Here is a 27,897-nt window from a genome sequence, read left to right as displayed (position 1 = left end):
CTTTATTCCATCCTGCCAAGTCCTACAGATGTGCCAGCAATGCCTTGTCATGAGCCATTGGATGATCCAGTATTGGATGATCCAGTATTATCACCAGAAATATCTGGCCTCTTTCCATAGGCCCATTGATTATCATGATTGTGCCATTTCCATACTAAATTCATGGCCTCTTTGAGATGAAGGAACCTGGAGATGGCAGATTACTACTGGAGTTGCCCTTCCCACCAGTCCTTCAACGAGCTGTTCCAAAGACACAGGCAGACACCATGCATTGCAAATTGCTTTGTGGACTCATCTTTGCATAAGTCATAAACTTCAAAAACAGCAAAAATCTAGTTAAAAACAAACCACCAGCCCCCTCCCCAAATAAAACCCTACACCAGTGGGCTACTCGACTTTTCTTTGAAATTGCACAAACGTAATATGTCAACTTAAAGTGACTTTTTACTTGCATTACATTTAAAAAAAAATCACTGCCCTATATTTTTGCAGGAGCTTACTGCTGCTATAGAAAACTGTGCTGCAGTCCCAGTTTCACAAAGCACATGCCTAACTTTAAGTGCATAAACAGTCATATTGAAACCAATGGGACTGCACAGATGCTTAACGTTTCCACATGCACATTAGTACACATTGCTGAACTGAGGACTGCGAGGCCACAGGTAGCTTTGGCACATACAACCAAGTGCAGTTTTAGGGTTTGTCTACACAGAGCAGTAACGAGGACTCTGGGGCTGTGATTTTTTTAAGCACACGTTAATTGGTCAGTGTAGAACCCGCTGGTGCGCACTCCAATTTCTCAAGTGCACTCCAAGGTAGTACAAATCATTTGTCCAGCACAAACAGTAACTGTTTACATGATTTCTCCAACAAGAGTCTGAATCTTCTTTTTGCCATTCTACAGATCTTGGTAATTCCTTAAGAACCTATGTCTGTTCTCTGTTCCTGGCACGTTTACCTTTCTTTGGATTTTCTTCAGAGAGTTCATGTTTTAGTCCCATTTCCATTGGATCATCCATGTCATCTAGGGAGGGGGAGAAAAGGAAAAGCATAAAACCACTGCAGTTTTGTGGGTAGAGAAATGGACGGGAACTCAGGAGATCTAGGTTTTATTTCCAGCTCTGCCACTGACTTGCTAGTGGACCTTGGCCAAGTCACTTCCCCACAACTCCCAACATTTCGAGTAGCTAAGAGGGACACAGCAATTTGGCCCATCACCCTTCTGTGGATGGATACTGAGGGGCGAAGTGGGAGCCTGTGCTCGCGGGGACCTGGCTTTTAAGCAGGCTCCTTGCTAGCATTGGCTCCTTGGGAGCTGCCTGTCCCTCTACACCCTGTGCGTCTGTCTCTGATCAGAAGCAGCAGTGTGAGGGAGGGGGGGACGGGGATGGGGGGACGTAGGCAGGAGCTGGTACGCATGAGGAGCCAGCTTTTAGGAACTTTTATGTCTCTGTTCCAATTATTCATTCGTTGTTTATATTTCACCAGCTGTCTTACAGCTTTGTGCACCTCCAAACTAGGTGCAGTCTCAGATGTGCTGTGTAAGATCTTCAACATTTGATTCCCTTTGACATATATTTCTTTCTTGAGTCCTGATTTTTCAATCAAATCTCAAAAAGTTGAGCAAATATTGTGCTTTAAAGTCCCTGATCCTATATATCAATTTGACCAAGCAGACTCCCATGCTCATATACAACTCTACTAAAAGGAGTACCCCGAGTAGTTTCCCAGATACTTTTTGTGGTTGAGATTTCTTTATCTAGTATCTCATTCAGAGCATGAGCACCACATTTACTTACATCAAGTGCATTTCCCATACAATATTTTACATCAGATCCTCAAATGATGTCAATCAAGCGAGCTCCGTTTCAAAGGAGCTATGCAGATTTACATCAGCTGAGCATCTTTCACTGAATCTTATTAGTTAAGCGTGGTATAGTCCGATCTATGAATGGAAATAGCACAATCACTTAGTTATAGTATTAAGACAAATTATTAGGAAGAAAAAATTGAGGCTTCAGTCACAGGAAGGGATTCAAATAATTTGATTAAGAATGTTCACTTTCTATTTCTTACATCTGAATGATGCCGGGCACAAAACATTTCAGAAGATCTCTCAGACGTGCCTACATAATGTCTGTGCTGACTCCCTTTGTTTTATTATACATGGAGCCACATAGCTAGTGTTATAAGACAGAAACTCCACTCGACTCTGTCAAAGGCTTTTCTATAAGAATCTCTTTTTCATAACTTTCTCAAAAGAGTTTCCCCTAGGCTAAAATCTTCACCCTGGGTTAGCTCAAAGGTGATTTACCACACTGAATCAGATCCATGCTATGTGTAGTCCTGTATCCCACCTGCTGTCATACTAGATCAATTCAATGAAACAGTATCTAGTACAATGTTTGACAGGATTTGGGGGCTGACCAATATTTGTGGGGCACAGACCTCAGCTCGAAGGGGGCACATCAGAAGGCAAATGGCAGATCTTCTGTCCTCCTCACTTGTTGAAGTTGCATAAATGGTTGCCAAGCTTTTTCTAGTCTAGGGGTGGGGAACCTATGGCCCGCAGGCTGGGTCCAGCCCCCAGCTTACTTGGATCCAACCTATGGCGAGCTTCAACACCCCTCCTAGGGCTAGACTGGCAGCCCCAAGCCTCCCCCCTGCTCCCTGATCAGTGAGTTTTGGTTTTTGCTTGTTGGGAGCCAAGTGAAGGAGGTGTGTTGGTTTTTTGTTTTGTTTTTTGTTCCCACTGGTGTGTGGCCCCTGACCAAAAAAACGGTTCTCCAGTAAACCTGGCATGGAAGGGAAAAGTTTTATCTAACAGCAAGATATTCTAAAATCTAGATTAAATGATATTTTCAATTATCTGAAACAAAAATGCTGGACAGAGTTTTATAACTGTACAGTCAATAAAAAAACTTTTAAGTTCAGCATCTTTCACTAAAGGTTCCTTTGTTCCACTGTAGCCCTTGAAACATGCGTCTTTAAAAGCAGATGTCCTCAGCAATTCAGTTAGGTTTAACACTAACAACTGTCAAGGTCTTATTGCTATCAATATTACACATGCAGAAATAGGCATGGGTTCTAGAAGTAGTCCACTAAGTTATGATTTCAGATGAATTCAAGCAGCTATTTGGCAGTGACATTTCATTCGGACATCATGCAGCACTTTTCACAAGATTATAACAACTATTCAATTATGTAAAAATTGAGCCCTGTGGGATTTTTATTCCATAGCCATGTCTATATCCATCTATATCATCCAAAATCCATAATCTTAGGGAAGGCATCTGATCAGTCATACTCCTGATATTTCAGTCCAATGCCTCATGATCTCCAGGCGTGAAACTGCTGAGCTGAAATTCAAATGCAAATCTGACACCATCAAAATGGGTCTGACTAGAGATTGGGAATGTCTCGCTCATTACCATAAGTAATTTTCCATTTTAGGTACTCTCACTTTATCTACATCCACCGATTGAATAAGCTCTGATGTAACACTCCCATCTCTGTATCCCTATTATCTGCTTCTTTTGCTTTTGCTTCAAGCATCTGATGAAGTGAGTTGCAATTCATGAAAGTTTTATGCCACAATAATATGGTTAGTCTTTAAGGTGTCACCAGACTCTTCTCAGTTTTTGCTCACACAGACTAACACAGCTACCTCTGAAACCTCTCTTTAGAGTGTAATAAGCCAAAGAATTTCACTAAATCATATCTTATATATCACACTCCTTTGTTCTTCCCAAAACAAAATATCTATATCTAAATCTAGATCTAGATCTAGATCTAGGATACTTAATAGATACTCAATATCACATCTAGAAATCTGAATTGTGAACACTCAGTGTCTGCCGACTAACCGTTTCATTTTTACAGTCCTCAGCAGAAATAACCTTTTTAGTGCCAGTGCTGCCTGTTGCTCTCTTAGCCCCAGCTGGTAGCACTGCTCTGTCCAGGGTGCTGGCAGTTCTCTCAGACCTCTACACAGAGACACAGTCCTTCCTCCCTGGGCTCGTAGCAGAGAACTGCCTTCCTATGTCTTGCAGCTTCCTTTTTATATGGGATTACTTGGACCTGATTGGCTGCTCCCTCCAGCCCCTCTCTGATTGGCTACCTCTGATGCAGTTTCCCTAAGGCTGCTCTTAACCCCTTTTCTGCCAGTGAGGGGCAGCCACACCATCACAATGCATATTGAAATGTTCACATTATTAAAAACAACTGGTATACATCTGGTATGTCAAAGATAGAGTAAGTGATTATTATAATTATTATTAAAACTATTTCTAAAGATGAGTTAACACCAGTTGGGACAAACAATACGACTGTGGCTGACAGGGCTTTTTATGATCAGCAAAGTCCTGCAAATCTGCATATATACACTTTGTATAGTCAGGTATCTGCATCTGCAGACGGTTGTTTTGTTTACCACCTTTGCAGGTCACATTTTTGGCTCTAACCATGAGGTAGGCTGCTGGTGCAAATACAGATACATAGACAAGGCAGCATGCAGATCATGGTCGGATACAAGTTAATTATACAATTGGCTGCAGATCCAAATTTTAAGCGGGGCTCTAGATAAGTTATCTGCATAATTCCAATCACACTAAAAGAGCACAAGTTAATTCATAACCAAGGCTAGCACTTGCACTGCAATCAATCACACAGAATGTGCAGTCTTTTAGCTCATCTTACCTCTTGTGAGCTGTGCTGTTCCATACTGTTCTTCTCTGACCTGTTTCATGAGCTGCAGATTACGTGCACTGGCTTCTTTGTGGTTTACCATAGGAAATGGGTAATCTTGACCTGATACAAAATACGAGCAGCCATTTCTACACATGTAATCTATTTAAACACTATCTTTTCAAATGGATTTGCACCAGAACTTGAAATATTCATGCTTTTTCATTTATTGCCCTTCAACTGACTGTCAAAGAGTATGCCCTGGAAAGCTGGGAATTAAATTTACCCTGTGCCAAGGGTCTATGCCCCACTTCATTCTGCAGTTTCTGATTGTTCTCTGAATGAGGATGAGATCATTAGATAACCAGAAATAAGATTTTAGCCTGACCCAAGAACTTCTTGATTCCAACGGGAAAGGAAGATACAGGAATATCTTGATTCTTGATATGTACATTCTGGTTCACCAATGTGAGGTCATACATAACGCCAGGGTCCCACTGGTTATTAATATCATTGTGAAACTATATATGGAGATGCATCGATATACTGAAACTATGGCCTTTTCTATATTTGCAAGTTTTGTCACCAAAAAACCCTTTTAGGCAATATAACCCAGAGGGTGTTCCCATTGCAAAGTGACAGACATCGTGACAAACACCCAGTTTTGAGGGCAAAAAACTTCCAGCTCTGCAAGGGACTTTTGTCTTTCCCTTTCTCTTTACTGTCAGCAATCATGCAGTGTGTACCACAGTAGGCTTTTTGTTGAGTTTACTGGATTCCAGCATGTTTCCCACAATGCCCGATTAGCCACTCTAGCCAGCACTTTGAACTCCACTGCTCTGCAGCCGCGTAAACAGATATGCCCCTCCCACCTGCAACCCCCCAAGAACGTTAAGATCCATTTCCTGGTGTCTGGCTCTTTGTGTAGTGGTCCTCATGGCAGCTTCTCAAGGAAACAGAGGTGATTATCATTCAAGACACTTTCCTGCTTGGAGCATCCCAGAGGTGTTGGATCTTCTCAGTGGGTGGGTTGAAGAATCACAGCAGCGAGTGTCCCGTCATGCAAGTGGCCTGAAAGTGAGCTGGAAATCCTGGGAGGACAGGGAAGCAAAGAAGTGGCTGACGAGATGTTTTTCACATTCCCAAAATGCCTATCCATTGCGCGTTTCCACAGTGCCTAGTGACCGAAGGTGATGCCAGGAGCTGTCAGTGCTTACCCACATTGCTTTGCTCTTTCTGTCACCAAGGGAGTTAACAATGTGGTCGTGCTATGTTGACACAGGGTGGCAGTGTAGACATGATTCGTCAACTTTCTTTTTGGCGACTTATGAATGTCGACAGCACTTTCGTCACTGGGGTTTTTTGGGAACCAAACTTGCCAGTGGAGACAAGCCCTATGTTTTAAAGGCTGTATCAAGTCAGAGTTCACACACAGGTTTTCTGCCAGACAAGGGATGTTTATTCACCTGTCTCTCTTCTCAAATGTCTCATTCAGTGAGTCTCCCTCTCAGCACCTATCTAAGCTGAATGCAGATGAAAGCTTGTAAGAATTTCAAAAAGAAACAGGCAGACAGAGAAACACAGCAGAGGATTATCTAGAGATACATATCAAGGGTTCACTGGACTTCATTTGGGAAACATAAAAGACGCCCCATAATCTGACACCTAGGAAGGAAATGGGCAGTACATTTACATTCACGGAAACGGGATTTAATCAGTTAAAATGCTGCCCCGGTGACTTTAACTGTTGGGAGTGAGGTAGACATTTTTACCCAGGAGGTTAGCCTGTTAAGTTTAGTCTCTGGAAAGCATGTTACGATTTTATTTTATACAGAACTTTTTATTGCCATTATCCTTACTCACGATTCCTTCGATCTTGAATCGTTGGTAATAAAATACGTATCCTTGTTTTCACTGTCACTACAGCTCAGTGCTGTGAGATTAAGCAAGATGCCAGTCTTGAATTGGTTCGAACAAGCTCGCCTGTGCACTGTTCCTTTGGGGACAGCAGACCTGGTATTTCTGCGAGTGTTCAGTGGATAAGGGGCAACATGCTACAGGGAGATGCTCCATAGGAGCCTGGAGTGCACCTGTTGTTAACCTGCCAGGCAGAGTCAAAGGTGGCATTGCCCAAAAGAGAGGGCTTGGCTGGCTAACAGGCTGATGCTGTCAGGGAGCTGATACCCAGTTAAGCTCCCGCAAGTCTCCTTTATGCTAGAGGCAGTCCCAAGATGATTTATGGCAACTGGGGACAGAGGCTGCAGACACCTGGACCACTAATGCTCTTGGTTGTCTGGGCAGGGCATTTCTGAGATTAAGAAAGCAGCCATGACCTCCCACAGATCTCATGCTGTACTGTACTCAATGGCCTCCTGACTGGAACACAGATTGCTGGAGCAGCCAAGAAAGGCCTGGAGGCAGATGTGAGAGTTGGAAGCTCGATCCTCTGAGTTTCTTTGCTTTCAGGATCAGTTGTAGGATTCTCGGGCACAGCAGCTACAGCGTAGAGAGCTGTGTCTGGCATTATAGCCACGTCTAGCAATAAGAAAGGGGACACTTAAAATCAGAGGGAGAGTGGACAAGTAACAGCTGTTCCTTGTTGGAATCTGACATAGCTTGGACTGTTCAGTGACAGATGCTTTGGACTGTGGCTTTCTTACTCAGACTTGGGATGTAATAGTGTAGTCAATTAACCGATTATCCGATAAGCAAAACCTAATAGGTTAATGCTATAGACTACACGCGTTTCCCTCCCCGCCCACCCCGGACAGGAGCTGCTGCCTCTGTATCAGAGGCAGCAGCACAGGGCGACAGGCGGCTGGTCTGCAAGGGGAGCTGGTTTTTAAATTTGCTTTCCTTATGGACCAGCTCCCGCCTGGCACCTTGCATGGAGTGGCCAGGGACTCCTCGGGAGTGGAGCCAGAGTGCACTGGCTGCCAGCCCCGCCCCCCGGGGCTATAGAATAGTTGACTAACTGATAAGAATTCATGAGGTTACTCGACTATTCAATTAACATCCCTAACTCAGACACCAAGAGAGCATGCTACTGGCACAACCACAACAGGCTTGCTTCTCTTCCATCTTGCTGAGGGCATTCTGTGGCCCCTATTTCCATAGCATCTTAGTACTTCACGTGCTGTAATGTTGGAACCTGCCCAACACCCCTTGGAGGTCAGGAAATTCCATTTTGCCCATAGTTCAAAGACAGAATCCACAGAAAGGCTAAATGAGTTCCCTAAGGTCACATAGGAAACCTGTAGAGGACATGGACTTGAACCAAGTTGTCCCATGTTATAGACTACTGCCCTAACCACTCGGTTACCCTTCTTCATTCCTCAAATACAAACACACAGCAAAATCCTGCTACAAATGGCACTATGACTTCAGGGTCTGCAGTCTCTTAATAGAAGATGGTCAAAATAAAGTCATTTACCATTGTGTCTGAGAACCAGAAAGTCAATCTCAGCAAATTTTCACTTGGGTAAAACCATTACAAACCCCCAGAACCTTCCAGCCCCACCCTTTTTACCCATTGTGATGACACCACAGGGTGGTGTATGGAAGCATACTGAGAGGCAGGATGGCTTAGTGCAGGGCTACTCAACACACGGCCCATAGGTCACATGCAGCCTGCAGCCTGTTTGATGGCGGCCTACTGGTGGGAGCCAAAACAAACAAGTAGTGAATATAATGGACTTCTGTTGATCTGCATTTTAGTAGTTAAATTCCTGGACTCTCATTGGTCATTAAAAGTGCTGTCATATGGGTGGAAATTGGGTAAATGTTGCATTTTATTAATATCAGCAGAACTGACTTAAATGGGGCTTGCATGTTGTGTAGTCTTGCCTTAATCTTTGTATTTATGCCCGTCAGTGTGAAATAAACTGTTTGCATATATTTGCATGTATATGCAACCACACTCAGGGTACGTCTAGACTACATGGCTCCATCGACGGAGCCATGTAGATATGTTGTTTTGGAAAAGGGAAATGAAGCCGCGATTTAAATGATCGTGGCTTCATTTACATTTACATGGCTGCCGCGCTGAGCCGACAAACAGCTGATCAGCTGTTTGTCGGCTCATGCGCTAGTCTGGACGTTCCCCCTGTCGACATCAAAGCCCTTTGTCGGCAGCCCCAGTAAACCTCATTCCACGAGGAATAACGGGGCTGCCGACAAAGGGCTGTTTGTCGGCTCAGCGCGGCAGCCATGTAAATGTAAATGAAGCCGCGATCATTTAAATCGCGGCTTCATTTCCCTTTGCCTACAACCCTAATCTACATGCCTCTGCCGACAGAGGCATGTAGTCTAGACACAGCCTTAGGTTGTGGCCCTTGGCATGTGCTGTGAGGATCACTGTGGCTCCAAGGGCTTCCAAAGTTGAGTAGCCTTGGCTTGGTGGTTAGGGTGTTAGCCTGGGACTTGGGAGCAGTAGACTCAGTGCGCAACTCCACCCCATTCCTCCTGTGTGAGCTTGGGTCCTTTGTCTTTCTGGGCCTCAGCGTCCGATCTGTAAAATGGGATAACAGCACATTTCTACCTCTCAGCAGTGGAGGAGGATATATTCACGTGGTGAGGTGTTTAGATACTATGGCGATGAGGGGCCATATGAATACGTCTGAGAGATGAACAACCTGAGGGGCTGCCTTAGGTTTGACACACCAGACAACATTAAGACACAGAGGACCCTGAAGTCATATTGCAGGTTATAATAATGTGTCATCTTTATCTGAGAGCTGAAACAACCAAATATATTGGGCTAATCCATTTTAGAACATAAAGGCCAAATCCTTGTTCCAAATGGTATGTTTTCATCTCAAGCAAATGCTTATTTCACACAACCATATCGGTAACAAAATTCTTAACATCGCCTCAGAATTACCTATAATACAGCCTGCCTGCTTCTGTGCCTCTTCTGGTGCTGTCCAAGGCTCGTAGATGTACTTGGAAGGAAAATTTGTAAGCACTGGGAGGTATTTTCTGAAAAAAAATACATAATTAATATGTACATTCTGTAGGCAAATATTTGAGTATTTCTATGCAGAACACACACGAGTCCCAAGCAACTATGTTGATATTTCAGCATGTGCCTCTTGGATGTATTTGTTCGGGACAGATCTAACTGAATTGGCCAGCAGGAGGTAGCAAAGGGAAAAGGACTGGATAAATTCAAGGAGGGATAGATCCATCAATGGCTATTAGCCAGAATGGGCAGGGATGGTGTCCCTAGCTTCTGTGTGTCAGAAGCTGGGAATATGCAACAGGGGATGGATCACTTAATGGTTCCCTGGTCTGTTCATTCCCTCTGGGGCACTGGCCATTGTTGGATTTTTGGGCTTGGCTGTAAACAACAGATTGAGAAATGTGTCTGGGATGGATGCTAGAGGCATGAAGGTAAGTGTAGCGGCTGGTAGGTTTCTGGTATAAAGTGGTGGAAATGTGTCCGTCATGTAATTGTACTGCAGTGTCAAGGACGTGGAACTCTTGTGTGGACTGATCAAGGCTGAGGTTCATCCAGGATCCCACCCCTGCAATCAGCCCCGGTACCATCTCCGCTCACATATCTATACAAGCAATTTCATCCCTGGGCCCAACCACATCAGCGATTACATCAGAGGCTCATTTAACTGCACATCCATTAATGTGATCTATGCCATCAAATGCCAGCAATGTCCCACTGCCATGCATATTGGCCAGACTGGACAGTTTATATGGGAAAGAATGAATGGACGCAAATCAGATATCCGAAAAGGCAACACACAGAAACCTGTCGGAGAACACTTTAACCTGCCCGGGGTCTCATTAATGGATCTCCAAGTCACCGTATTGTTTCAGGCCAATTCCACAAGTTAAATACACAGGGAAGGATTGGAACTTAACTTCATTTACAAGTTTGATTCTTATCACAGAGGAATGAATAAGGATATTGGCTGGCTGGCACACTATCTTCCACATCCTAAGGACTTAACCAACCAACCAACCAATGGGTGCTTATAAAGGTGCAAATTGTTTTTATCAGCCTCTTCTAACTTGAACAATCCAATTCACTATTTTTTTCTCTCCCCCCAACTCCATCCCGCATGCTTTCCCTTATTTAGTTTTGGATCTGGACCTCTAATACTCCAGTCATCTGAAGAAGTGGGTTGTACCCATGAAAGCTCTTGATACCATCTACATGTTTTGTTAGTCTTTGAGGTGCCGCTAGACTATTAGTTGAGCAATATCTTTATCAGCAAAAATGAGATACTAATGATCTAAGGGCTTTTCACCAGAGCTCTCAAAGTGTTTTAGAAAAGCAGTCAGGATCATGATCCCCATTTTACAGATTTATAGCTGAAGAGAGGGGACAGTGACTTGCCCAAATCAGCCAGTGGCACAGGCAGGAATAGAACCCATCTCCCCTGAGTCCTAGTGCAGGCTTCTGGTAGAACACACACACGGACAGGACCAGAAATCATGGCAGGGACTGATAAACTATTGCATTAGAGAGGAAGGCTGACCCAGTGGTTAGGAGACACATGCTCAATTTCCTGCCCTGCCACAGACTGCCTGTGTGACCTGGGACAAGTCCCTTAGTTGCTCTGTACCCCATCCGGAAAACAGGGTTACAGCTCTGCCTTACCCCACTGGACTGCAGGACAACGATAGCTAAGACTGCAACGTACTCAGATGCTGCAGTAACAGGAGCCAGATCGGTCCCTAGAAATAGTTAAAAAAGGGTTGTTGTGTTGTGTGTCTTCTTACCGGATATACTGCCCTTCTGGATCTGTGCGTTTGCCAAAGCGGACAGGACAGAAAATGCGTGTGTACTGATGGAAGAAAGCACTGGCTGACAGCCACATCCAGTTTCCGGCATTGATGCTGTAATCTGCATCTAACAGCATCTCTTCAAACACCTGTATTTCATGATAAATTAAAGAGAGAAAACACATCTTGGGGGTGGGGAACACTTATATGGCAAGGAAATAAAGAATGCAGGTCTGTGAAATAAAGGGCAAAGGCTGTTAAAGAGACACTGAAAAAGAGAGCTATCCCTTTAAGAGCAGGGGAGACTGGGAACTATTTGGGGTATATTACCAGAAGGAAGTCATTCTGGGCAGGCTATGATGAAAGAAGACCTGTAGGAACCTAGAACCTGGTTAGGAGGCATAGATAGGGACTGTCTATGACACATTTGTGACTATGTATTTGTCTTGTGGTTAGTAAGCTGAAATTTGGATTTTTATACCTGTAGAGTCAGGATTCAGGAGACCTGGGTTCTATTCTTGGCTCTGCTATTGGCCTGTGGCGTTCAGCCAGTCACTTCTCTTCGTGCTTCTATTTTCCCTCCCAGTCTTTGTCTGGTTGTTTAGATTATTTGCTCTGCGAGGCAAGAACTGCCTCTTACGATGGATGTATTGGTACAACATCCAGCACAACAGAGCCCGTATCTCAACCGGGGCTTCTGAGCACTACTGCGTTAAAAATAATAGGATGCTTCTCACATGACCTGACCACAGGTGCACGGCATAATAAAACTGCCATGGAAGGGTCCTTCCTGCCCTACAGTTCTAGGATTGTTCAAATCCTCCATTTCACAGGGGCTTCTTCAAAGTACCTTGCAGTAACAAGCCAATGAGCAAAGAAAGAAAAGATGGCGAACCTTCATGCCCTCTTCCCAGCTGATCCAGAGGTCTCCTCGAGTCAGGAAGCAGGCAACAGCATGGCGAGCAAGGTGGTGAATCCAACCTTCCCGATGAAGCTGCGTCATGATAGCATCAATCCATGGAAAGCCTGTCTGTGCCTAGAACACCCAGAAGAGTTCAGTCCTCCTGCTCACTGTGCACAGTGCTTCATTCCTCTTTCACCTCCCACAATTGCTTCTTCTCTCCTGTCTTTTCTTTATACACAGAGGCCAGTCACTTTGTCAGAGGCTCAAGCACTATGGGCCCAATGTGCAACCCTTGTTCACAAAGGACAGTGATCTAGGCACTGCGGAATGAGAGTCTAGGACAATGGGCAAGGGAATGAGAATGACGTTAGAGCCTAGTGCAGTGTTTCTTGAACTTTTTAAGACCGAGGAACACCAAACAATAATTTTTTTTATGGGAAACGCTGAGGATTTTTTTGTTAAGGAAAAGAAAAAAAAAAGGAGGCCTGCCCCTTTAAGGGCAGCCATTCCCAAGGGAAAAGTTGTTGACCAAAAATAAATAAATAAATAAAACGCAGTTTGCCCTTTTCTCAGCAATGCAGGCATTGCCCTTTTAAGGGCAGCCATTTTGAACTCTGTTCTCTGCGGCACACCCGTGTGCTACGGAACTCACTTTAAGAAACACTGGCCTAGTGCTTAGGGCATTCACCTAGTAGGGATGTAAACTCCCAATTAATCACTTTATCAGTTAAACATTATGTTTAATTGGTTAATCGCTTAATTGGGATCCTGCAGGTGGGGAGCTGCTGCAGCCCAGCGGGACCCGCTGTGAACAGGGAGCTGCTCCGGCCCAGCGGGACCCGCTGTGAACAGGGAGCTGCTCCGGCCCAGCTGGGCTGCCGGTTCGTCAGTTACTGGTAAGCATCACCTAGTAAGAGTGATGCTTACTGGTTAACTGGTTACATCCCTATCACCTAGGACGTGGGAGATCCAAGGTCATGTACGTGATCCAATGACCATTCAAAATAGAACAGCTTCAAAAAGAGGGTATGTCTACACTACCACCCTAGTTCGAACTAGGGTGGTTAATGTAGGCAACCGGAGTTACAAATGAAGCCTGGGATTGGAATTTCCCGGGCTTCATTTGCATAAAGCCGGGCGCCGCCATTTTTAAATGTCTGCTAGTGCGGACTCCGTGCCGCGCGGCTACATGCGGCACGGACTAGGTAGTTCGGAATAGGTTTCCTAGTCCGAACTACCGTTACTTGGGCATTTGCATGTATTGTAGAAGACACATGCCCAAATCCCTTCTCCCCATCAGGCAGTGTGGGGGAATTGAACCAGGATCTCTGACATCCCAAAAGAACACTCCAACCACTACACCAGAAGTTACAGGGAGCAGGTGGCCTTCTCGCCAAAAAGTTTTTTGAGCTCAAACTATTCCGCAAATTTGTTCAAAGTCAACCGACACTGCATGTTTCACCAAATAAACTATTTGCCCTAATTTCCTGCTCCTCCCCCCCGCCAGCTCTGTGATTCTCCCCAGAGAGCAACTCGCATCGTCATAGATACCTGTGCCCAGTGCTTTTTTTGTGACGGTACTGCCCGGTATGCAGTACTGGCACTGCTAGATGCAGTACCGGCACCTTCAGTCAGAGCTCAACAACTTTTCCCCTGGAGTACCGGCACTTTTTTTTTTTTAACAACACAGGGTGCAAGGCTGTGGAGGTTTAAACCTATAGCAGAAGGTCATCAGAGCCATCAGTATATGCAGAGATATTAGGATGTTATGGGGAAGATATTAGGATTCCAATAGCCTATTTTTCAGGAGATACTTGGCTAGCATGGCATATTGAGGCTAATGAGAGGTTAGTTTCTACCCTGGCACTGATGAAGGTAAGTGTCTCTGTGGCCCTTGGAAAGTGATTTCATAGCTCTGTGCCCATCTTCCTAGCTATAAAGCATGGATAGAGATACTTGTCTATGTCTTGGGGGAGCAGTCAATGCTCATCAAGTGGGTTGAAGAAGAAAATATTCATGATGGTTCTATGGATGCAGTGCACTGAGGGGCCTGGAGAAGGTGCTGTGTTTGTGTGTGGGAGCTAGATATTAATTATTACTATTGGGTACCTCTTATGCAGGTTAGGCTCCCGGGGGTTTGGTTGGTTGGTTGGAAAACTCTCCAAATAGTCATCAGGATATAAAAATACCCAGGGGCAGTGTTCCCTCCTAGGACAGATTCAAATGCTGCCCAGCCAATCAGCAGAGTGCCCACAGCTGACAGCAGCCAGCAGCATGTGTTTCTACTGGTGGTGCACATCCACATAGGCCTCGGAGCAGATAACAAAATGTATTCCGCATATGGAAGGAAAAAATTAGAGGGAACATTGCCCAGGGTCCATGATGGGTGAAACAGAACTGCAAGACCCTGGAGCAGGAATGACGACAGAGTCCTCTGTCCCTTCCTCGTTTACTAGCAGACATTTAAGACAGTTAGATCTTTTCCTCTTGTAACCCTTCTGAATTTTCTCATTGGGGTATTACAGCAGACAGGAAAACAAGATGGAATAGGACTCAGGGTCTCCTGGCTTCCAGCCCTGTGCTCAGGTGTCTCGAGGGCGAATGCGCTCTATTCAATGCTCTGGTCAATATAAACCTTGACGAAGTCAATATCTTTGGAAGCATTTAACTCTCCTTGGTACTTTGGGATATGATTTGCTATTCACAGTTAGTGTCATACATTCTTGTGCACTAGAAACTGCCAACAATTAAAGAGATCAGTTCCATTCCAAGAGGAATGCAGCACGTTACCATTCTCCACTTGTGAAGTCCCTCTGCATTCTGGTACCAGTTGATTTGAAGGCAGATGGGGTTCCCCACCATTTTGGTAAAATTTGGTGTCGCCGATGCCACTGTATAGAAGAATTCTCTCCACAGAAGCTGTCCTTGTAGTGATACAGGTGGCAGAGAATGGTTCTTGGACTGTAACAGAGACACAGGCCCATCGACTTCAGCTGACCCACAATTTACACCAGCATCAAACCAGAGTGAGCTGAAAACCCATAAAACTCAATATTCCAGGATCCTCTGGGATAATTTTCTGCAACCCTCTGACCTTCCAAGATAGATTCATACTGAGAATTCCTCCCGCAGAAAAAATAAAAACCGAAGATCCTTTAAACCAGACACACAGTTGTTGGTAAGTATCAATATCAATAGTTGCTCAGCTTCATGCACTAAAAAAGTTTAAAATTCATTCATTAAAAAAATTAATGATAACCCGTGTTTTGTGTTAATGAAACACTGTGGTTTCTTTCCTGCATATGAATTTATGTGCCCATGCAGACTGTGAAAAGTCTCCCCAAAGGGTGATGTTTTCCATCATTGTTCTCAATGGCAATTTCTTCTGAAGCACTGTGGAAATTCTGTACATCTGGTTTTGAGTTATGAAAAAATGAGTATTTTGGAAAATACAGGATTTAAGATCTGCAAAGGATGATTTGATGTTGCTTAGCTTGGCTTGCAGCCAAAATACCCATAGGTCTTGTTGCCTGGAAACCCTACTTAACTCTGGAACAACACCTTTAGCTCAATTTTAGTTGGTTGAGTTACAGCCTAGACTCCTCCTCCTTCCCCCAACTCAATCCCTTTAGCCTACACCAAAGGACAAATGATTTGTCTTGGCTACAATTTTAGCAAGTGTTAATTAGATGGAGCTAGGTAACAAGAGCTGACATCACACAAAAGTGGCAAAGGTTCAGAGGAGGGCAACGAAAATGATTAGGGGTTTGGAACTGGTCCCATATGAAGAGAGATTACAAAGACTGGGACTTTTCGCCTTAGAAAAGAGGAGACTAAGAGGGTATATGACAGAGGTCTATAAAATCATGCCTGGTATGGAAAAAGTGAATAAGGAAAAGTTATTTACTTATTCCCTTAACATAAGAACTAGAGGTCACCAAATGAAATTAATAGGTAGCAGGTTAAAACAAACAAAACAAAGTTTTATTTCAAGCAATGCAAAGTCAACCTGTGGAACTCCTTGCCAAAGGATGTTGTGAATATTAGGACTTTAACGGGGTTCAAAAAAAAGCTATATAAATTAATGGAGGTTAGGTCCATCAACGGCTATTAACCAGGATGGGTAGGAATGGAGTCACTAGCTTCTGTTTGTCTGGAAATGGATGACAGGAGAGGGATCACATGAGGATTACCTGTTGTGTTCACTCCCTCTGGGGCATCTGGCATTGGCCACTGTTGGCAGACAGGATACTGGGCTAGATGGACCATGGGTCTGACCATTCTTATGGCCATTCTTATGTTCACGCCTTGAAATCCAAGTCCACACAAAGGTAATATTTCAAACAATATATCAAACCACTTTGCACCACTCATACAACTGTCGCCAAGAAGGAGGCTAGCTCTAATTTAGGAAAACTGTTAGATAACCACTCTGTCTGCATAATTTCCACACAATATTTTCTTTCTTACCTGTGCATAAATGTTTGATAATCTATAAAAAAAACTTCGAACTGACAAGCAGCCCAAGCTGAAATAGGGACTCAGTCCTGTAGTACTTGGAAGCAGAGAATTCGGAATTGTTTTTGGTTTAGTAAAATTGGCGACCCAGCCCTAAAAAGAAAAAGCAGCAGCAATTTTAGGCAGAACACCACAGGGTATGTCCTGTGAATGAAACAGAAAAGAACTGCGAGCAAGAGGGTTCCCCACTACATTTCCAAACACAGGCCACACAAGTTGGGGTAGGTCAAGAAATGTCACCCCTTCTTGGAGCTGGGCATTATTCATGAAGCCCCCCCAATTCAAATAAAATACAGAATGGAAGCCAAATCTTTTCCTCCATCTTGGGTAAACAGGGTTTGCCCCCTGTACTAGGGAATCAGCCAATATCACTTTCCAGCAGGCTCATCACCTGCCAAGAATCCAGGTGATACCCATGAGACAATCCTAGCCAACCAACATAGAGGGTTGCTTGTCTTGGTGCTAGTAGGTGGCCTATGAGGTCTCTGTTTGCTGTGTGGCTATAGCATACGAGAGAGACAAGGTGACTCAGACAATATTTTTTATTGGACCAACTTATGCGGGTGAAAGAGACAAGCTTTCATGCTGCATAGAGCTCTGGTCAGGTCTGGAAAGGCAATCCAAGCATCCCAGCTAAGAACAGGGTGGGACAGATTGTTTTGCATAAAGGACTTAACATTCAAGAGGAAGAAAGAAATTAACACATCTGCTGGCATAGGACAAAAGAGGCTATGGACTGTTGGAATGAGCCATGAAAGCAGTGTCTTTACCGAGTCCAGGATGTTTATGGTCTAGCAAATGTAGGAGTTTAAGCTTCAAGCTCTGCTTTATAAATTAAGGCTGCTCTGTGCACTGCAATGCAAGAGCAACAACAAAACCAGAGATAGCATGGCCACTGTCAAATCAAGCATCAAAGGCAAAGGAAGCCCCATGTGGAATACTTAGTTCTCCAACTATATCAACCTTCTGTGTGAGGCCAGTGACCAGGCTACTTTTAATCTATGGGCCCCCAAAACTCAAGTTCCCCCCAAAAGCTGACAGAAGTATTATTGTCAGAGGAGAATTCTCAATTTATAATAGGGTCCACTTGAGTGTGACTGCACCAAACTACAGATCTTTTCCTGTAGCCTGGTAGATAGATTCTGAGATGCCAGGAGGACTTGAGTTGTTTGTTTGGAGTTGGGATGAAGCAAGTCTGCAGATGAGACATGTGAGGGGGGAATTTGAGAGCAGCCTTCAACTCCCTGAAGGGGGTTCCAAAGAGGATGGAGAGAGGCTGTTCTGAGTGGTGACAGATGCTGAACAAGGAGCAATGGTCTCAAGCCGCAGTGGGGGAGGTCTAGGTGGGATATTAGGAAAAACTATTTCCCTAGAAGGGTGGTGAAGCACTGGGACGGGTTCCCTAAGGAGGGGGTGGAATCTCCATCCCTAGAGGTTAAGTCCTGGCTGGACAAAGCCCTGGCTGGGTTGATTGAGTTGGGATTGGTCCTGCTTTGGGCAGGGGGCTGGTCTCGATGACTCCCGAGGTCTCTGCCAACTCTAGGTTCTATGATTTGAAAGTGATGAGCGATCCTTTCTGACCAGCCTCCCTGCCTGATGGGATCAGACACAGCCATCTGCAGCCGGGCTAAGGGCATAATAACCTATAGCAGGCATCCAGAACAAGAGACAAAGGAATGGATACATCGACAGGGAGACTCACCTGATTTTTCAAGTGTTGTTCCAATCGCTGCAGCCCTTCACTTTCCCCTCCTCTCCAGGGGGACTGGCTCTGTTGGGGGATACCCAAATCCTCAGGGCGAGGCACCTGGTAACCCTCAACCAGGCCAAGCGCAGAAGGAGGCTTACATCTCCTAATTGAAAAGAGAGGCCTCTTTCAAAGAGAGAACGTGACGAAGGGGCAGGAGAAAGCTCCTCTGTCTCCTCTTTAATCATGGTACAGCCAGGGCAAAGCAAGCGGCGTAACCCAGTCTGCAGCCTCCTTGAAAAACCACTATGGGGTGCTGTGAGCTAGAGACACAATGAGCTCGTCCCGCAGCCACTAAGGGAGACAGCAGCAGCATGGTGAAAACTCGGGGCCGTGCCTCCCTCAGTGCCCAGGACTGCACCTGTGAGCAGATGCCTGCATGCAGGAGACAAGGAGCCCCGCTGTGGTCTGACACTAGGCAGTGTCAGAGTGCTGTGGACCAGGGAATGCCCGGGTGAGCGACAGGGGACGTGCTCTCCCCACCCTGGAGCGCTGGCAAGGGTGGGGACACGCACAGAGCACTGCCGCTGGGACAGGAGTGCAGAGAGCTCAGTAGGGTGCAGAGGGAGATGGGAGAGCAGCGCTCCCGTCTGGGTCCAGCAACGGGCCTTGCTGAGCACCCTGCAGCATAGTTCTTGCACAGCACGCCGGCTCTCTCCCAGTGTTTGGGGCAGGGCAGGCCAAGGTGCTTTCCGCCTGGCCGCTCCTCCCCACTGTCTCCTCCTAGTCAGGGGCAGGAAGGGAAAGCCTCCCCCTTCCAGGCTTGGGCTTGTAGCATTTTAGGGCAGGTTCCAAGCCCTCTGTTCCTGACCAACCCATTTCTCCCACCTCTGGGGATGGGCCTTCCTAGGCTGTGATCAGTTTGATCAGGGGTAGGAAGCAAAGTTGCTCCTTTCACTTGGCCTCCCCATCTGTCCCTTGCTAATCCAGGAGGAGGTTCCCTTCTGCCCCTGCCCTTCAGGCTGCTTCTGGTCTCCCAGGGCTGTGGCCCTTGGAGCAATCCCACGTTTCTGCTCTGAGGACTGGCCCCAGTACTTCACATGTAAAAATCTGTCTGAGTATGTCTAGCTTCAACTTCCAGCCATTGATTCATGTCATGCCTCTGCTGGCTAGATTAAAGAGCGTTCTGCTATTAGAGATCATCTCCTGATGGAGGTGTTTCTGGATCATAGGATCAACTCATCAACTTCTCTTGGATGAACTAAATAGATCGTGCTTTGTGAATGTCTCACTGTAATGCAGGTTTTTCCAAACCTCAAATGACTTTTATAGTTTGTCTCTGTGCCCCTTCCATTTTTTTAACCTATTTTTTTAAAGTGTGAAAACCAGAACTGGTGACAGTACCCCAATAATGATCTCGCTAATGTCACATACAGAGGTAGTGTCACTTCCCTACTCGTACATGATATTCTCCTGCTTATACATCCACGTATCGCTGTCTTTTGGTTCTGAGTTTGCCCAGTGTCTAGCAAAATGAGTACCTGGCTCATAACTGGGGCTCCTAGTTGCTATGTAACAACGATAATAATGTTGTTATAATTTTAGCGCTCTTAGCCACAGCTGCACATTCTTTATACATACACGCCATTATTTAATTACATTAAAATAATGCAATATATCATCTGATAGTGCCATTTATACTGGCCAAATCCTTCCCTCAGGATGGCAAGAAAGAGCTCTGTACAGGGCTATCTATTTTCTCTGCAAAAAAATTACTTACTGGAAATCCTCGGCTGTCAGGTTCCGTACAGGCGCGTTAGGGTCCCCAAGCACAGAGAGAATATGAAGAAATCTTTTGTATGTCAAGGGAGGAGTTCCACCATTCTTGTCCAAAATCCTGAACAAGACAGGACACTTTGTAGTATGAATATAAACCAAGTAGAAAATGGAAGTGGTGCGGGTCCATCATGCAGCCAGAGCTGATGAATAAACAGGCTACCGTACGGAGATGGACTATTCCTGTTATGAGGTTACAGGTACAGAGGTCACAGTCCAATGCAGTCATGCAAAGCCCCACTGACTTCAATAGAATTCTCGTCAAGTGTCCGGGGACATTTGTCCTGATCCACTGGCAGGGTCAGTACTTTTGTGGGGAATGTGCTATTGCCTTTTACATTTTATTAAACAGAATATGACTAGAATTGGAAAGAGACTGTTGTTATGAATGTCAATGGATTAGACCCAGGCTGGTTTCAAACATATATTTCTAAATGCACTCAAAAATTTTTGCATTAGCCAAAAATGTAAAACAAAAGGAATTCTCCTGGCCACAGATGACATCTGCAAGAACCAACAACCCTTTCTGTGGGATGTGGTGTTTAGAGGAGTGGAGCGGAAATTAGCCTCACTATGGAAGACAGTGATAATTCAGGGCCTGAGTCATGCAATTTGCTTTGCAGGGGTAGAGCCTAGCACACCCAGATCATAGAATCATAGAATCATAGAATAATAGGACTGGAAGGGACCTCGAGAGGTCATCGAGTCCAGCCCCCCGCCCTCAAGGCAGGACCAAGCTCCGTCTACACCATCCCTGACAGATGTCTATCTAACCTGTTCTTAAATATCTCCAGAGAGGGAGATTCCACCACCTCCCTTGGCAATTTATTCCAATATTTGACCACCCTGAATTTTTTCCTAATGTCCAATCTAAACCTCCCCTGCTGCACTTTAAGCCCATTACTCCTTGTCCTGTCCTCAGAAACCAAGAGGAACAAGTTTTCTCCTTCCTCCTTGTGACACCCTTTTAGATATTTGAAAACCGCTATCATGTCCCCCCTTAATCTTCTTTTTTCCAAACTAAACAAGCCCAGTTCATGAAGCCTGGCTTCATAGGTCATGTTCTCTAAACCTTTCATCATTCTTGTCGCTCTTCTCTGCACCCTTTCCAATTTCTCCACATCTTTCTTGAAATGTGGCGCCCAGAACTGGACACAGTACTCCAGCTGAGGCCTAACTAGTGCAGAGTAGAGCGGCAGAATGACTTCACGAGTTTTGCTTACAACACACCTGTTGATACAACCTAGAATCATATTTGCTTTTTTTGCAACAGCATCACACTGTTGACTCATATTCACTTGGAGGGATGGAGGGGTGGAGACTAAAATTGGCCTCTGTGCTGGCACAGAGAATCCTCCCCGTGGGGAACAAGCAGGGCCGGCCTTACCATAAGGCGAACTGAGGTGGCCACCTCACGTGCCAGACTGGGGCGGGGGAAGGGGGCGGAGGGAAGGAGGGCACCACTAGGGCCCAGGGTATAGAAAATTGTGTCTGTTGCTGATGCATAGGTATGTAACAGAGCAGTCCCATGAGAGGAGTAGAAGAGGAAGAAGGCAGAATTGGGACCCTTCAAAGTTTTGGCCCAAGTGAGAGGATGTGGGGGCATCATTTGAGCTCCCCGCCTCAGGTGCCAAAATGTTATGGGCCAGCCCCGGGAACAAGATATAGTTTCAGAAGTAAAAAAAGACTTTCATCTCTCCCCAGCAATCACAAGCAATCCTAGATATAACCAACCCTCCAGCCAAAAAAACATCCAATTTCCCTGTCTAGTAACAATCATCAAAATATGCAGCCAGGGCAAGTTATAACATTGAAGGTGCCCTCTTTTGTTGATCCTTGTGCCCGGCATTCAATTAGGCTGTGTCTAGACTACATGCCTCTGTCGTCAGAGGCATGTAGATTAGACACATAGGCAAAGGCAAATGAAGCCGCGATTTAAATGATCGCGGCTTTATTTACATTTACATGGCTGCCGCGCTGAGACGACAAACAGCTGATCAGCTGTTTGTCCGCTCAGCGCGCTAGTCTGGACGCTCCCCTGCCGACATCAAAGCCCTTTGTCGGCAGCCCCGTTATTCCTCGTGGGTTGAGGTTTACTGGGGCTGCCGACAAAGGGCTTTGATGTCGGCAGGGGAGCGTCCAGACTAGCGCGCTGAGCGGACAAACAGCTGATCAGCTGTTTGTCAGCTCAGCGTGGCAGCCATGTAAATTTAAATGAAGCTGCGATCATTTAAATTGCGGCTTCATTTGCCTTTGCCAAAACAACAAATCTACATGGCTCCGTCGACGGAGCCATGTAGTTTAGACGTACCCTTACTGAGGCCCCAATCCTGTAAATGCTTATCCACACAAATAAGTTCGTACATGCAAATAGCCCTCCTGAATTCAACAGAGCACTTCACATATACAGATTTACTCGCATGCATAAGTGTCTACAGAATCAGGGGATTACTAATTAACAATACAAAACACAATTTGATCTCCAGATTTGTAATGAATCTCCAATATCTGCTGTCATTCCACTTTGAATAAACCGCAAATGGTGGGGTTTGCATTTTAATTTCTTTTTTGGGCAAAAGGTTAAGTTGATCTGATAACCCCAAATGCTTGGAAATATACAGTGATATAATCAGATGAAATGAGTAAAAAGAAACATCACTGCATCCTACCCTGCTGATTCAGATTTTGTTTTTTAAATGGTAGATTTATGTAAAGGACTGAAATAAGCCAAATGGCTAAAGGGTGCATAGTAATAAAACGTTTATACCTTAACTAGCATACCAAGCCGCTGTCCCATTCCAGCTCATGCATATTCCCACTGTAAATGCCTCCTTTGCTCCCTATTGGCTGGCTAGGGTTGCCAGATGGTTTAAACAAAAATACTGGACACAATTGACATTACATCACAATCTACACTACATGTTATTTAGAAAATACCGGACATTTCTATTTTCTCAATGTGCTTCCCGAACAGAAAGCTCAAATACTGGACTGTTCGGTTCAAAACCGGACACCTGGCAAGCCTATAGCTGGCACACAATGTTACATTCAACCCAGGAAACGCAGCTCTCTGAAAGCTCAAACATTAGAATCTGAAATGGGGTGGTTCAAACTTTTTCTTTCTGAACCCCATCCTCCCATGGCCCACCTGTGCCATAACAACTGTTTTTCTGCATATAAAAACCAGGGCCGGTGTTAGGTGCTCGCAAGCCAGGCAACTGCCTGGTGGCCTCCACACCAAAGAAATTCCTGCAAAGCTAAATTGCTCAGGCTTCGCCCCATCTGCCCTGGCCCCAGTGAGTCCAGTCCCTGCTGTGTGAACCCCCTGAAACCTTTGACCCTGCCTGAGAACTGCTGAGCTAAAGGAATCAGAATCAAGAGGCATGTCCCATTGAGATTTGTTAAAGCTAAACAAACAAAAGACCATTGAGAAATTGCCCTGGGACAATTACGTACCGTCTGATGTCATAAAGAGTGTGGCCCATTGAAGAAAGCACATCAAATCCCATCTCTCCCCCCAGAGCTTGTATGGTCTGCTCCATCTCTTTGTAAAATGGTTCAATCTCGGCATCCAGAGTCACCTGGGTAATGTTCCACTTTTCAACATGGTCTCGAAGAACCGACTCATACTCTCCTTGAATGACCAGTAAGCATGAGCCCAGTTTGGTTAAGCTCCTGTGCAGATCCTCGAGGGACTGCAGCAGGAAATGCCAGCGCAGAGTCCCTATGTGCATTGCCGACATCAGGAACTTTCTATCCAGAATGTAAACTGGATACACAACCTCCGAGGACTCCAGCGCAGCCAAAAGAGTTGGGTTGTCATGGAGCCGAAGTCCCTTCCGGAAGAGATGAATGGTCCGATGAAGCATGTTGGACATTTACTTGAGATCTGTAAAAGAGGGAATTCCTGAAGCAAAGGGATTTCTGAACCCCACTAAAGAGGGAAGACCATTAACAGCCAAAATGGAACTTTGAACAGCTGTCAACATGCAATAGAACTGATGGATACACACGGTATATCAGCACTGCCAGTAGCCATCCACATTAGAGTGGGCAGGCTCAGAAGATGACATCTCGCAATACTGGCACAGCTGAAAAAGTAAAGTTCTTGGGGAAGTGTTACAACAAAAATAATACCAAACATCTGGATCGGAACATCATCATAATAATACCAAACAGCTGGTCACATCTGTTCTTCCAGATGAAATGCCCCCTCCACACATATTCCCTCCTCCTATTTCCCGCTATACACCTCCCTCCACTCAAAACACACCAGTCTCCTTCGAAGATCATATCTCCCTTCACCACAGATCTGCAAAGACTCAAAATCAGACTAAACTCTTTCTCATAGGGCATAGTGACTTCTGCCACAGCAATAACTTAACAAGAGTTGGTCCAAAACATTTTTGATACGACAGTTTCCTTTTAAAAAATGGAATTTTATTGGAATGGAAACATTTCATGGGCACACATAAATTTGGATGAAAATATTCTATGGAAAAAAGTAAAAATGGTTCCTTTAGATTAATTTCCTTTACACTTTTAATATAATATAAAACATTAAACATAATTATATACTGGGGGCTACCCCCGGCTCACTACTTGCCAGTCCCCCTCTCTCTGCGTCATTCTGTCACATGGCAGGAAAAACTTTTTTATATATAGAGATAATTACTGTTAGAATCATAGAATCATAGAACCATAGAGCTGGAAGAGACCTCAGAAGGTCATCAAGTCCAGCCCCCTGCTCTAGGCAGGACCAATCCCCACTAAATCAACCCGGCCAGGGCTTTGTCAAGCCGAGACTTAAACACCTCTAGGGATGGAGACTCCACCCCCTCCCTAGGGAACCCAGCCCAGTGCTTCCTCACCCTCCTAGGGAAATAGTTTTTTCTAATATCCAACCTAGACCTCTCCCACCACAACTTGGGACCATTGCTCCTTGTTCTGCATCTGCCCCCACTGAGAACAGCCTCTCTCCATCCTCTTTGGAACCTCCTTTCAGGAAGTTGAAGGCTGCTCTCAAATCCCCCCTCACTCTTCGCTTCTGCAGACTAAAAAGACCCAGCTCCCTCAGCCTCTCCTCATAGGTCATATGCTCCAGCCCCCTAATCATTTTGGTTGCCCTCCGCTGGACCCTCTCCAATGCGTCCACATCCTTTTTGTAGTGGGGGGTCCAGAACTGGACATAATACTCCAGATGTGGCCTCACCAGAGCCGAATAAAGGGGAATAATCACTTCTCTGGATCTGCTGGCAATGCTCCTTTTAATGCAACCTAATATGCCATTAGCCTTCTTGGCTACAAGGGCGCCCTGTTGACTCATATCCAGCTTCTCATCCACTGTAACCCCCAGATCCTTTTCTGCAGAACTACTACTTAGCTGGTTGGTCCCCAGCCTATAACAATGAATGTTATTATATTTAGCGTTTTAATAGAAAAGTCTAAACAAAAGTAATGAAAATGAAATGGCTTGATACTGTAGGAAGAAATGTTTGACACTATCAAAACATAATTCACCAGAATTGTTGTTTTGTGGAAAATTTCATCTTTTTCATCTGAAACTTTTTTTTACAAAATACCAGAACTTCTAGAAGAATGGGATTTCCAGTTCCCCACAAGTCTAGTAGTAACCTTGAGACATATGGCACAAACAATCGCATTCAAAAGTTAACAACACTCATGTCATGACTATAAATTCTAAGACGACAATATACTGCACATAGGGAAGAAGAAATTAAGAACCAAACCAGCCAGATTGCTGCAGATCTCTACAAAGAAGCTGTACTCACAGTGTATCCCACTACAATGTGATATTCAAAACACAGCAGATGCTTTCCAAAGAGAGAATCTGGGGACAATCTCAGCTCCTATAAATTGCCATAGCTCAGCTGAAGACAACAGAGACATATGGGGCGGGCAGGGGAGCCAGAATCCCCCCTTAGTAGACCTAGCACTCTGCTTCTCGGAACCCCAAGCCCATATCTTGTCACACGGTCTCCTCCATCTCTTTTGGAGATGGAAGGAGAGATGTCGGCTTGGCAGAGACATACCAGGGCAAGCCCATGCAAACACCGGTGTCTCTTGGAACACAATGCATGTGTAAAGTGGGCTGCCATTGTTACGGAAATTGGGAACCACTGTAGCTTGGTGGGTAACCTGTCCTCCCCTTAAGAAAATGCTGGCTTGCAGCTCTGATGCTAGGTATGTCATTTTACATCAGTTAAGGATCTGCCCCTGTGATGGCGCGTCGGGATTCCCCCGTCTCCTGCACCCCAAAATCGCACGAACAGACTCCGCCAGCCAGTAGAAGTGAGGGTGGTTTATTGCTTCTCCAGGATACAGCACAGCACAGATGTCATCAGGTTACAGGAACTGGGGCTAAGAGGCCTCAGTGCCCCCCTTGAGATGGGGGGATCCCAGCCCCCTCCCCAGCTCCTTCTCCCCTGCTTTCCAGACAGGAACTAACTCATTCTCCTCCAGCCCTGCCCCCCAGCCAGGGCAGCAACCACCTTCCTTTGTTCCTCTCCATGGGGGTTAGTGGTCAGACAGGTTGAGAGATCCCTTTGCATAATGACTCATCCTGTTTTGCTGGGCCGTGGTACCCACTGCAGCCAGTGGGGGTTACCCCAGAGCCAGCAGCATAGAAACCAGCCAGGTACCCCCACTACGTCACAGTCCCTCACTGAACACCAACCAGTTCTAGAGAATCTAGAAGTAACAAGGTGCAAAGGAAGCTGAAGGAGGAAGAGATGTGTAAACAGAGGAACCCTGCCTCATTCAGTGTACACACAGTGGGCACCCCAGAAAGAGAGGGCTGTGTGGAACATTCACAGCACTGAAGGCCTCCCTGGCTGTATACTTGTAGGTAAATTGAGGCAGTCCATGGTATCTTGCTGAGAACTGACAAACTCAAATCCGAAAGTATCAGGCCAAGCTTGGGAAGCATACGGTTCAACAGTTACTGTGACCCTGGTTCCCCTGGCAACTACATTCCAACAGGGTCTCTCTCACTCTGATGAGGCCTGGCTGGTACCAGCCAGGCTGCACGGGTTCTCACTGTCTCTTGTGCTTTTTCAGATTAATGAGCCTGAGTCCCAAGGACTGTGCCAGAACAAGATGGAGTCATCCTGCTGTAGACATCACAGACCAGTTGTTTGGCTGTGCGCAATGCACACATAACAAAACTGTCCCGTGTGTGTGGTTGTGAGACAGGGGCATGCAGTGACTCCCAGAGCAGATTAGCTGAGGCAGAGTCTGGAAGAAGTATCCATCAGAGGTGAAAGTAAAACAGGATGATATTATTGTTACTTGCTGGAGGGGAGGGATATTCCACTGGTGATTCTTGCAAGGGCAGGTGCATCAAAGAAACAAAACTACCTTCCAAAAAACAAACAACCCCCTCCTACTAATATCTTACTGAGAAAAAGAAAAGGAACCTCCCAGGTCATCCAATTTTCTGTGGCGGCACCATGGTACTATGGTGATGGTTATAGGAAGAAACTGAGTTGTAACAATA

The 27,897-nt window shown here is 45.3% G+C and overlaps 1 protein-coding gene across 5 annotated transcripts in view; it reads right to left on the bottom strand.

The window, feature by feature from the left end:
* Positions 1-426: 426 nt before the first annotated feature.
* Positions 427-27,897, bottom strand: part of LOC102460658 (cryptochrome-1) — a 31,663-nt gene continuing 4,192 nt past the window's right edge. For 2 of the 5 annotated variants that reach the window (XM_075909947.2, XM_075909946.2), the window contains exons 2-10: positions 23,835-24,267; positions 20,323-20,439; positions 18,558-18,708; positions 16,808-16,948; positions 15,128-15,298; positions 12,329-12,469; positions 11,431-11,582; positions 9,569-9,666; positions 8,751-9,196 (exon numbers count right to left, since the gene is read on the bottom strand). In XM_075909947.2, the coding sequence (XP_075766062.2) occupies positions 8,964-9,196; positions 9,569-9,666; positions 11,431-11,582; positions 12,329-12,469; positions 15,128-15,298; positions 16,808-16,948; positions 18,558-18,708; positions 20,323-20,439; positions 23,835-24,256 (1,626 nt within the window). In that variant the 5' untranslated portion in view covers positions 24,257-24,267 and the 3' untranslated portion in view covers positions 8,751-8,963. Of the gene's footprint in view, positions 1,025-4,698; positions 4,810-8,744; positions 9,197-9,568; positions 9,667-11,430; positions 11,583-12,328; positions 12,470-15,127; positions 15,299-16,807; positions 16,949-18,557; positions 18,709-20,322; positions 20,440-23,834; positions 24,268-27,897 lie in introns of those variants that run through there. The other 3 variants (XM_075909948.2, XM_075909949.2, XM_075909951.2) reach the window with 3 other exon arrangements.

The sequence above is a fragment of the Pelodiscus sinensis genome, chromosome 27 (assembly GCF_052426305.1).
Source record: "Pelodiscus sinensis isolate ZL-2025 chromosome 27, ASM5242630v1, whole genome shotgun sequence".
Lineage (NCBI taxonomy): Eukaryota > Metazoa > Chordata > Testudines > Trionychidae > Pelodiscus > Pelodiscus sinensis.
This window is presented reverse-complemented; position numbering and strand designations above follow the sequence as displayed.